Source organism: Phalacrocorax carbo, chromosome 1, assembly GCF_963921805.1.
Source record: "Phalacrocorax carbo chromosome 1, bPhaCar2.1, whole genome shotgun sequence".
NCBI classification, from domain to species: Eukaryota; Metazoa; Chordata; class Aves; order Suliformes; family Phalacrocoracidae; genus Phalacrocorax; species Phalacrocorax carbo.
The window spans coordinates 52,895,767-52,908,161 of NC_087513.1; the positions used below are offsets into that span (position 1 = coordinate 52,895,767).

General features: G+C 34.9%; 1 protein-coding gene across 7 annotated transcripts in view; it reads right to left on the reverse strand.

Moving 5' to 3' along the window:
• ANKS1B (ankyrin repeat and sterile alpha motif domain containing 1B) overlaps positions 1-12,395 on the reverse strand; it is a 444,006-nt gene that overhangs the window by 388,628 nt on the left and 42,983 nt on the right. For all 7 annotated transcript variants that reach the window (XM_064451622.1, XM_064451588.1, XM_064451615.1 and 4 more), the window contains exons 2-3: positions 5,371-5,451; positions 1,081-1,237 (exon numbers count right to left, since the gene is read on the reverse strand). In XM_064451622.1, coding sequence (XP_064307692.1) covers positions 1,081-1,237; positions 5,371-5,451 — 238 coding nt within the window. The remainder of the gene's footprint in view (positions 1-1,080; positions 1,238-5,370; positions 5,452-12,395) is intronic.

Sequence of the window (12,395 nt, forward strand, 5' to 3'; positions counted from 1 at the left end):
ATTGTACTTCGTCATCTGAGGTGCTGTAGGGTACCCTACCTGGAGTCCATCAGCCATTCCACAAGGACATGGAAATTCTGAGCACCCTCTGTCATACCTTCAGGCCCACGCAGATGTCTCAGTTACTACAGGCCTTAGAAGGTACTGGATTTCTGTGTCTGGGCAAATGAATCCTGCCTTACTTTTGGTCACCTAAATAACCCTGTTGGCTCCCTGTTGGTCTAGTGATTATACTGAGTAGACCTCTGTGGAATAAAATGGTGCATGTACAGGCAATGTAGACACTAAAAATTAGATCTGAATCTTGAGCTGACTCCCACCTTTACATTCCAGTAGCTTCCTCATTACCCTGGCAAATTCAATAGCTTATGGTTACTGCTCATATTTCACAGCCTACTTCCAGTCCTCAAGTAGTTCAGCTGACTATAGGAGGTGTCAGATTTTAATCATCTTCTTTCTTTCTATTTCTAAATACTAATCCTACAAATGGACCATATAAGAATAATCAGAATGAAAACAGAAGGTGTGCCATATGTTTGACAACAGAATGCAACATATTTATCCTGCCCTTACCCTCTGTAATACTCTAATCATTTTTTCCTAGTATTTATGTGTCCTTTCTGCTGCACATGCATACATGTGGTCCATCTGGTTTGTCATTTATCTCTGCCTATCAGTTCATTTACAGTACACTCAAAATATACCAAGAAAATTAATTTTATCTCAAAGTTTTTCAGGAATTTAACATCTAATTAAGTTAAAAAGACACAGAGTTTATGCAAATTTACATCAACATATATAAGATGCATAGTTAGAGTATGTCTTCATATTATTTTTCAGAAACAAGCAGAAGGGTTTTTCATATTTTTTAGATCTCATTTCCTTTAGGTCAGTGTCCATCCAGAAGAAAGATATCTGGTACACTTATATTAGAAGATTTTATCAGTCTTGGAGACTAAATTACTGAAACAATAGAAAACGGTTGGTTTGGTTTTTTAATTTGGATATAAATTTGCCAGACCTAAAGATTATGTGCTCCTCTTTTCTGATGACGTACATAAATATTTTTTATCACTTCACCTGTTCATTCACTCTGGAGTGTGATGGCCCATGATGGATGAGAATCTTCACAATGTCTACATCTCCTCTCCAAGCAGCCAAGTGAATAGGAAAATAACCTTTATTATCTGCCACATTAGTTGACGCTTCATACTGAAGTAATTTGAGAACTATATCCCTGGAAAAGAGGAAGTATATCTAAAAATCGGTGGGAAGCTTATTTTATTAAGTCTTTACATGAACACATATATTACCAAAATTTTTACCCTGAATAACAGAAAAAAATCCTGTATTTCAAGTGAAACTGCTACAAAAATGAAGACCAACCATTTCTAAGAATGAAATAGATAGTAAAACATAGCCAAAATGTTATTCATTGTGATGATTCTTACTTCTTACCCATTGACAATACTATCATCAGTTCTTTGAATCTGTTTCTTTCAGCAGGATCACCTGACCATGGAATCATTTTTAGAATTTGCCAGTCAAGGCCACATGCATGTCCCTCAAGACAAACCTTCCAGGCACTAAAGGCAGAGGAGCACTCCCATTCCCATCATTGCTGAGTTCTGGAGGCAGGGAGACAAGAGGGTAGCTTTATGGACACAGTTTTTGCAGTAAGGCTCATAAGTAACAGATTTTCTTCTTCTTTAAGACATTATGTTAGAGTTCTTTTGGAGGAAACTATTTAATGATGATCTAGTTAGGTACATACTATCTTCTATGGAACTGCTCCTTCTATTTTCATCTCCCACAACCAACTTCCTGAGAGCAGTGAGGAAAAAAGTAATTTTTATTATTTTCATTCTTATTATATTCCTTCCAGTATTTTCAGTGTGGCTTATCACACATTAAATTAAAGATTAGTATAAGCTGGTATATTGCATCCTTGATTTTTAAGCAGCCTCCTGTGCTTAACTTCAAAGGTTAAACTTAAAAATCAACTGTGTGGTATGATCATTGGTTAGCAAGTATGTCAAAAGGTAAACCAATATGTATTTCTCCATTTGTCTTCTCATAGTTTGACACAGTCAGGCCTCATTAGTTATTAAGCTAATAGCATCTGTGATCTAGCATGGGCGGTTCTACGCACATTTTTGCTAAATATGGAGACACTGGATCTTACCCATTTTGAACAAAAACTGGGGGGGGGGCATGTGGAAGGGGCTCAGTTCAGCCTCTGTTATGACTATAAATGAAGGCCTTGACTACAAATTAAGACAGAAGGTAAATCCCAAGGTAATTGTTCTCCCAGCCTTGCCAGAACCTTATTTAATTGCCTACTGAGAGAAAAATGTGGTATGAGTGAATATATCCAGGTCAAAAGAAACACCCAATTGTCTTCAAAAGAAATCATAGAGATACTGCAGTCATCACATGTAAGCTTTGAGGGAGACTTTAAGCTGGATCCCATCAAGGTCAAATAACTTGGAAACAACCAAGAAAGAGCAGCTCCACTACAGAATGACTTTTGCTACACAGGAAGTTCCAGAAAAGTGGCTTCTGAGACTTTTTAGTACAAATAACATTTGAGAGACTTCTTATGTCATAATAGTTGGTCTTGCAGTAGATGGTCTAATGAAGACTAGAGGTACAGAGTAGTTTGAACAGGACACAAATCAAAGGAAACAAAAATTGAAATATGTGGGGGAAAACCAGCAAAACCCCCTTCCACAACTGAAATCTGTAGATAATATACAGCAACTATTGGGAAGAGTCTGTTGCAAGATTCAAGCTATGAAATATAACCTAGGTCATCTCCATCCTTCAGGAATGCCCCGACCCATCATACTTCTCTAGGGTGAGTCTTTTGTAGCACTTTGACAGAACTTTTTCATTTTGTAGAAATAAATTTCAGAAAGGAGAAGACTGAGAGTCCTTAGCCCAGTAACATTACCAGGCTAAGTAAAATCACTTAGAGAGACTGAGATTCAAGTCCCTGCCCCAGATATGATGTAATTACTTATTTAAAGCAGAACAATTTCAAAAAGAAAGAACTATCCCAGAATAACCAAGGAGGAGGGAAATCATCACATTCAGTGATTAAGCAGGGACTTGAACACTGGTTTCCAACAAGTGTCCCAGCCACAAATTGTTGGTTTGGTCATTAAGTCTTATGTTCTGATTTTTGCTGAAAAACTTTGAAATCTCTCAAGTTCAACCTAATGTAAAGTGTGAAAAATTAAAACCCCAAAAGTTTTCAAAGGACAAAAACTTCTAAGTGGGAAGGCTCTCACGTCAACAGACTGTACCTGATATTGATTTGAATATCAAGTTTCAAATCTGAAACAGTGTAAAGCTATTCATTTGTTATTTGTGGTGACTAAGGAAATTACGACCACGAGTGTCTGTCCAACTGTCTTGCTGGCAGTGCTACCGTTGTAGCAGGATCTGTATGAAAGCATAGATGGCAGCTCTTGAACCATTGTGATTTATCTTGAAAGACCTCATGATGTATTACATTTTATTGTAACAAGCTATAAATGTGATGTCAGTAACTGCTACTTACCCTACTGTGAGGGGAGGGGTCATAGCAGCCAGTGGCCATTATGACCTTTTCAAAAGCTGCAGTTATATCTGCTGCTGTATATAAGTCCACATGTTGAAGTTCTCTCTGACTTCAACAGAAGTTTCGGCAACACTGTGCCTGAAAATACTACTGGCTTTTGTATGTTTTGGGATTTTACAGTTTATATTGCTAGGATTAACTAGAAATCTCTGACAGATTCAGCGTTTATACAGCAATATTTCTGCCTTGCTGGGTAACTATTGCTTTATAGTCAGTATTAAACATACTAAACCCAGTTTTTGTCTATTTAAAACCAGCAATCTTTGCAAGCTAAGGCTTGGGCTTTTGTCAGTCAAAAAATGTGCAATGGTACAAGGAACGATCCATAAACTATAAATAAGAGTTATGTGATTTTCTCCCTTTTTAAAAAAGGCTGAGTTTAAAAGACCATATGAAGGATTTAGACCTGATCCCATGGATGTAAAATATATTAATGCATTATTCTGAATCTTGCTACAGAACTGAAATTTTGGAAAATGCACAATATCTAGTTTAACAGCATTTTAACTTAATTTATTTATTCAGAAACAGAATCTCCTATATCCACCAAAAGATTAATCTGGTATAAAGAAAATATGCAGGTTTCTAGAATACAATTAAACACATATCCTAAAGTTGGCTTTTTTTTTTTCCCAAGGAAGAATGCAAATATTGCAAAATGAGTAAACTAAACATAAAATTATTATGGATTCATATGTTATCTTATGGACAGTCCAAAATCACATTAAACTTAGTGCAACTCACCCTCAGCTTCGGTTGATTTTTAATCAGTTCCTTTTCTCCCACAGAGGAATAACCCAAAGCCTTACATCAAAATTTTCCTTAGTGAAAATCCAGACAGTGTTAACACTGTCATTTTACAAACAAGCTGGACTGCATTAAGTGGGGCGGCTCTTACCTTGGTTACATGGGGTCCACCCCACTAGAACTTTATAGGCCTCATTAAAATCTTTCTTGTTCTGCCTTAATAACAACATGCAGTTGGCAGCATAATACAATGGAGGTAACGCAGCAAGGAGCAACATGTGATAACAGAAGTAACACAGAACAAATTACAAGGTGTGAGAACAAATTACAAGGTGTAATAACGAAATACGCAGCAAGTTTCCAGTCTTTTACTGTCACGTCAATGCCTTTAATGGTTCACCTGCGCTGGTATGCCTGAGTACCCCTCAGTGGGTATTTTGCAGGCTTTCCCCAAGCTTGTTGAGACATGCATGTGGTAACTTGGATGGACAGCAGGGAAGGAAAAGCTACAAGGTCCCATAAAATTTTTCTGCTTTCAAGTGTGTAACTACCAAATATTCTTGTCACGCTACTTGTACTTTGATAATGTTTTGTTCCACAATATTGTTTTCTTAAACATTCAACACTCTATACATTTGTACGTAAACACACAAATACACTACAAAAATTTCTGTTGTAATTTCCCACTAGTTAAGAAGCACTAGAGCCATCGCTAGCAAAAACAATAATAAATTTACTCAAAATCAAGCAAGAATTTGGAAGAACCAGTATAGAATCAGCAACTTCTAAACTGCATTTCCCATTTTTTATTACTACATGCTGATATCAATGACAATGTCAAAAATTATTATATTAATATATCCCATGGTAAATAAGATTATTTTAGTAAGACAGGGTTTGTAAACTTTCTGTGAAAATCTCAGTGCTATGATTCATATTTTTAAGTTACGCCGTTAAATACCATTCTACATAAAAGCTAAACATGAGGCACTTACTTGTGTCCATTTAAAGCTGCATGATGTAAAGCAGTATAACCTGAACTGTCTGTGCAGTTTATATTTGGTCCTCGCCAGATGCTGCAAATAAAGCACAATTGTAAAGTTATTTTTTTGGCTTGACAAGTACAGATATGTCAGAAATTTGGTGTATAAATAATCTAAGCATCACTGCAACAAGTGTGATTAAACTTCAAGAGACAAATTATCTTGAAAAGAACTTAAAATGTCATGTTGATATCAAGATAATTTATTTATAAAAATAATTTTACAAAGTCATCTTTATAGCAGTCATGAACTTTATGTAGGGCAGTCTCAAAGACTAATAACTATTCTGTCATTTAAATTAAAACTGTTCTCACAGTATTTCTCTGGTAATTACAATGAGGTTATACTCTGATTTTGTGCCACTTTTATCACAAGTATATATTCACTGGCTTTAGGTCAGTTGGTCTAGATTCATACAAACATAAGATTAGTGAGACCCAATCATATCCTTCAAAGAGACAGTGATTTTATTCTTTTTCACTTGGCCTGATATTTTAGCTCCCTTTTTAAGCAATTATATTTTAAAATAAATCACATATGTATAAAACAAAAGTTTAATAAATGATGTTTCTTCTTTTTTTTTTGTTATCCTTCTATATTTTACAGCACTTATTTCACAGCCAGTTTCATTATATGTCCCATGTAACCAGTTTCATGATCTATTATGGACTGTTCACAAAACAGTAAAGGAGATTTTTTGTTTCAGAGTAGAAAAATGTGACTGCTAATCTACCAAAAAAACCCCCAAAACACCAAAGCCTGGAAATTGGGTACCAGAGGCATGTTGAGTACCTGGAGGTTTTTTGCTAACCAACTACATTTGAAGTTGACTGCATACTTTGTGGAAAAAATTTTCTACCTATTTTTTAATTCTGTTACACAGTTTGCAATCATTAGGATTACAACTTCTAGGACAGAAGGTTATAAATCCAGAATTACAGTCTGTTTTCTTCAGCTTCTAATGCAGTGTTAGACAGACATTGGCAAGCAATATTTTCTCTTCACTTTATAGCTTAGGATCAAGTGCTGCAGTTTGAAGAAAATAATCTGAAGCTAATCGGTGAAAGGAGTTTTCATAATTACATTTTTCATGCTCTACATCAATAAAGTGACACGTTATGCTTAACATATGCTTTTTAAGAATTCTTTACTACTGAATCTGTATTTTATTACCAATGGAATACTGGTGTTGCAGAATAGTCTCTCTTTCATTGTGTATATTTGAATGATTAATTAGCTGATAAATTTAAACAGGCGTTTTCCCATAACTAATACTGCATGCATTCAGAATTATTTGTGTGACATGTGTTCTGCAGTGAGCGTAATTCTACATAGTGCTGTGTACCTCACATCTACCTGCAATTTAATTTCTTGGAAGAACAAGACTGAAATATTTTCTTAGGTGCAAAGAAGCAAAAAATGCTGTAATTTTCTTTTAATCTGCAAAGAAGCCTACACATGGTTCTTTTCTACAGAAGGCAACTTCCAGCTATGAAAGTCACTCTAACCTTTCCAATTAAAAGGAATTATTTTAAATTCAGGAATGATAGCTCTTTCATAATAGACAGATGTTATTTATATGGCAAAAACAGGCTGTTCTTACCTACTGGAAAGAAAGAAGTCCTTATCTATTGATATTCTGCAACCTCGTTTATGCTTCTGCATAACACTTTATTAATTTTCTTATTTATTTGATTCTTTCTTCCTTTTTTGTACCAGCTTATAGGAGAGTGAAGCAGAAAATTGAAAGTGGTATAGAATGCAATATTTTAAATATTAAAATAAATATATAAATGACCAGAATATTAATTTACTCGGGTTTTTTTGCTTGTTTGCTTTGGTTGACAGTTGTTACATTTCGCCTGTTGGTTGTTTTATCAAAATGCAAGGGATCCATGAGTTTGTATATTATTCATGATGCACTAGGCCTTTCACAAAAAAAAATTCCTAAAAAACAAACAAACAAAAAAACCCCAATGAAAACCTAGTTCTTTTCTACCCTAAATTTCTCCTTTAATCCAGACACTCTTTAATGTCTTGTTGTACTTCCTGACTCTGGTCTTAGGAATTATTTTTCAACCGAAACCGTACTGAATTTTTTTAAAAAAACCTGAAACTCTATTAATGAGTATATAAATGCACCTATGTGAAGCTTCTGAGGCCACTCAGGTTGGGAGACGAAAGGACAAAGGAGAGCGAGAAAATCCTGATGATTAGGTGGGGTGAGACAGGATGGACAGAGTAATCACTGTCAGCTCCCAAACAGTACAGAAAGACATACTCAAAATCAGAACTTGGTTATCAAACAAAAGAACACAGGAGACACAAGCAGGACCCAGCTGCAGGCATTTCTTGTCCCTTGGGCCTGTGCAGAAATCCCCTCCTAGAAGGTCTGGCATTGCTACAGTATTGCAACATTATTTCCTACAAAATGAATGCAAGGTTGAGTATATACACTGGATATTTATGCTTTAATGACTATCATATTCAAACCAGACAGTATGCAAACAGATATTCTTACACCCTAAAACTCCCAGCTGTGGTGAATACGTCATCTAAAGCTCATCTCCTGTAATCAGAATACAGCAAGGCAAAAGTATAGTTGTGTATTAGCTCTGTAGAAAAGCATCTAATTTTGTAGAAAAGTGGGGTGGAGAAAGAGAAAAAGCCTAGAGAGCTCTTTTTTGGTATCACAAACATACAATATACAAGCAATTATCAAACATTGATTCATATGTGTATTAAAACACTCCAATAGTTACTGTGAAAGCAGCACTTGAGAACTTGGAACAAAACAATTTACCATTCATCCTACAGAAAAGAAGCCTTTGACAGAAGATTAGCAGCTCTTTAGATTGCTGTTAATATTGAATGTTCCCCAAAACATGTTTCTTCTGATTCTTTGATGCAGTCAATAATCAGGCTTCTTAATTTTACATACATTAGTTAGTATTTTTTTTCCTATGTATATCAGTAAACTAGTAAAATCTTTCTATCACTTAATGAATTCTAAGAAAGCAACTGAACCTACTTGTTCTGCAAAAAACCCCAATTTTCAGTCAATGATGAATTAAAACTCTGAATTAAAGCATGATCATCAATTAGTTTCTTCCATTATAGCTTGTCAAAGTGAGGCACAAAGAAACTGAAGTCTACTTACTACTTACACTATTGCCAAAACAGAAAGACCTTCTTTCACAGTTTGCTCTCACTGTGGACAAAGAATGTTGACCTTTTGAACTCACATCAAATATTAATTGGTAAGAAAATTAACATATTTTCTTTTTTATGAGCTGAAGATAATTACATATAAAGAGTAGCATTTCAAAAGTGAAATGAAAATGACAGACACAGAAAAAGATAGTTAGCTGATTGATTTGTTATTTTGCTACGCTTTGTGCTATATGCAAAAAAAATAATCCTGAAGTGGCTGTTTGTTGTTACACACATATGAACACAAAAGCGAGGAAATCAGAAGTTAATTCAGCTAATCTTTATCACACAGGCACACTCTGGATCAACAGTACAAGAACCATGCACAGAATGTCCACCACAACCTTAAATCTGCTTCCATCATATTTCCTCTCTGTACATATACTTTCATTATATTATTTCATTATTTCATTATTATTATTATTTCATTATTATTTAATTATCCATGCACTAATATTTATGGTCTTTATATGGTAGTTTTGCCACAGTGAAAAGAAAATATTTTGGTAGAACAGTTATAAGAGTCTTTAAAAGCAATAGAAAGCTGCCTGATGACATTAGTGTCTGTCTGTCTATTGGTTTCACTTAAACTTTACCCAACAGCTGACTGGTAACTCTCTTTGGAATTTATTTCTTCTCTGTAATGAAGTGGCAAGGAAGAGGATGACACTGTCAGGATGGAATCAGTTCCACCAGAGGAGATGGACAGAGCATGGTGTTCATGCTTGCATATTTTAGGGTCTAAACCCTGTTGAGGGCTGACAGAGGCTTAGCATATGCCTAGTCCTCACCCCTCCCACTCCTCTCCACACCTTCGCACCCAGGTCTTCAATATCTTTGGAAGCTCTTCCTAGAGACCCCCTGGCTCTTCAGGACTACAGAAACAGGGAATCTCATCTTGCCAGGTCAGTTTTAGCAGTGGGAAATCCTAAGCTTCATCTTGTTCCCATTGATGTCGGTGGCAAACACCAAGCAGCTCAGATAAATCTAGTTTCCTTACTGTTCCTATGTTCCATAGAATAAATACATATTACAGGAATTTGTGATGCTCTGAGCCAAAACCTTCCAAAATTTCCATGTTTATTGTTGCTAATCTGACAGGAACACATTGCCTGAAGTTATTAAAGCACTTAGCCAGGCTCCTGTATTCCTTAGTGCTCTGCCTACACTCGTACACATTTTTAGTCATGTAAACTGAGCTTCTACAAAATATATGGACAATTGTACAGAGCATTTTTGAAAATGCAAACTTTTACAGAACAAGATGTATCGTCAGTTGTTCAGACACAAAAAAATAATGTTACTTATTGTGAACAGCAGCAAAATAGCTCCCATTCTCTTTCTTATGCACAAATAAATCAAATTGCCTACCATGTTGCTCTAACCTGTATAAATTAATAATGCTACTTATAAAATATAGAAGTGTTTCATTTTAGTAAACATGACTTTTTTTTTCTTTCTACAGATTCCTCTTTGACAAAACCCAGTGCTATATAAGATGTATTATCCTGTAAAAAGAATGTATGTCTTTTTCAGGTGAGATTTTACCTATTATTTATGCTACTTTGCTGAGTTTGAGATACATTTTCAAATTACTTCAAGGAAAGTCAATTTAAATATTTGCCTTTAGTGGGAAAAATGCTCTTAGAAAGTCCCATTTTAAAGCATAATAAATAATAAATAAATAATTATAAGGTACTCAAAAGCTGTAAATTGAAAAACCACATACAAAATGCATTCTAGGATTCTTCTTGAGCAAGTGCAGCTGTAGGTCTTAGACTGACAAAAGTAGGTGATGTCTTGAGTAATGCTATCTTAGATCTTCTTTTCAGCATTAAAAACAGATGTTGCATGTAGCAACTGAGAGTTAAAAAACTAAAATTAAAATAATAATTGAAAAAAAACTTTTCAAATTTAAAAAGGAGAAGGGCACAGAGATTATCCATTCAATTAATATTGACTGTGTTTTTAAAGCTTATTGTATATAATTCCAATCATTTATTCAAGTGCTTTTGTTGTATTAATGTGAAACGTGATTCAAAAACATTTAATTTTTGAATGTGTGGAATGTTTTTATTTTGTTTTGATTTCTGCTGTTTAGTTGTCTCTGTATAAATAATGCAACAAAATTTGTGGTCAACTAATTCATAGGATTAAGTATGTTATTCAAGTTCAGGCTCTAAAGCAGCTTATTCTACTTGTTTTCTTTAACCTTGATCTGTTTACAGTCTTGGCCATAAATAGCTAAGTCTTGGCCATAAATAGTTAAGTCTGGAAAACTGGGGAACTCCACCAAATTGTGATTTTATTTCCATATTGATTCTCTTCACTTGGTAAGTGATTTCTATTTAACATGAAAAATTGAATATAGTAAATATTATTAGTTTTATTATATACTATACAACATTTACTTATTACTATACTTAGAGTGGCTCCTATACAAGCAGGTCTCAATCCTACACAGTGGTCTGATAATGAGGCAGAGTTATTTACATTAAACTACTTCCTCCTTCAATGGCTTATGCAAAATTTTTTCTATCTTAGTGAGAAACTGTGACTGACTTCATATATCTAGGGACTGTTACCTTGAAGTCTCCTAATAGCTGGATATCATGAATGAATTTTATTGCAAGTATACACTGCCTGTGATTGAAACAGAGAAGATGACAACCATAGGTTGTTCTTCTTCTGTATAAGCGTATGATCAAGTTAATCCAACAAATCTTATTTCAGCAAAAGGACAGGGTTTACAAGATCATTACCTGTACAAGATCTACAGGTGTGGCCTATATTCCAAAAGTTTAAGATTTATCATGGTAACATGAAATTAATATTGGAATGGAGTGCAGACAATAATTACAGGTAAATCCAGCCTCCACCTTTATTTGGCAGTGAAGATTTCCAGAGGTAAAGGAAAATCTCCCATGCAGCATCAAAGATTCTGCTCAGTTATCCCTATTCCCTTCTTATCAAGGAATTATGCACTTCAACCTAGAAAGTTGAAGAACAAGCTGGGATATGCTAAGAAAGGAGCATTAGAGAGCCATTTGATTCCTCATTAGGTAGATATAGTAGACATTCAGAAAATACTGCTGGGACACTTCTGGGGTGTCTATCCGTGATTCTGTGTCTCTCTAAAAGGCAGAGAGCGTTTCTTCCTCCCAGCCACTGTAGAAGCTGCCTGTATATATGTAACCACTTTTGAATGTTAACTGGGAACAGAAATGTGAAGACAAATTAAAAAAGAAGTGTCATTCATTCCCATCTAGCATATCTTTGGCACGAGCATCAATAACTACCTAATAATGCTCAACTTCACAGAGCATTCCTGCTATATCTGCTGCGATTGAATTCAGAATTTGGTTTTGCTTTTGAAAACCTGTCTAAGGAATGATATGTGCAGTAACAGTAATATCCATGAAGATGGATATCAAGCAGTACAAAAAGAGAAAGAAGTAATAAACTCACAACATTATGAATTTTGCACTACTGTTATGTTTATCTTCTATGAATCATGCTTCTTTCCCCTATGAAAAGCTACAACAGCAGTTGGTTAGAAGATCTTTTTCCAAATATACAAACAGCAGAATCAGCACTTAAAGTGATAACACATACGGAAGTAAAAAAGGTAATTTAAAAAAAACATGTAGAACAAAGGAATCATGTCCAACAATATAAGAGTCAAAACCCAGTACTTTACCTGTAATTACTGTTTTTCAAGTTTTGTGACATATCACTCTTAAATGAACACTGACAGATTTAAC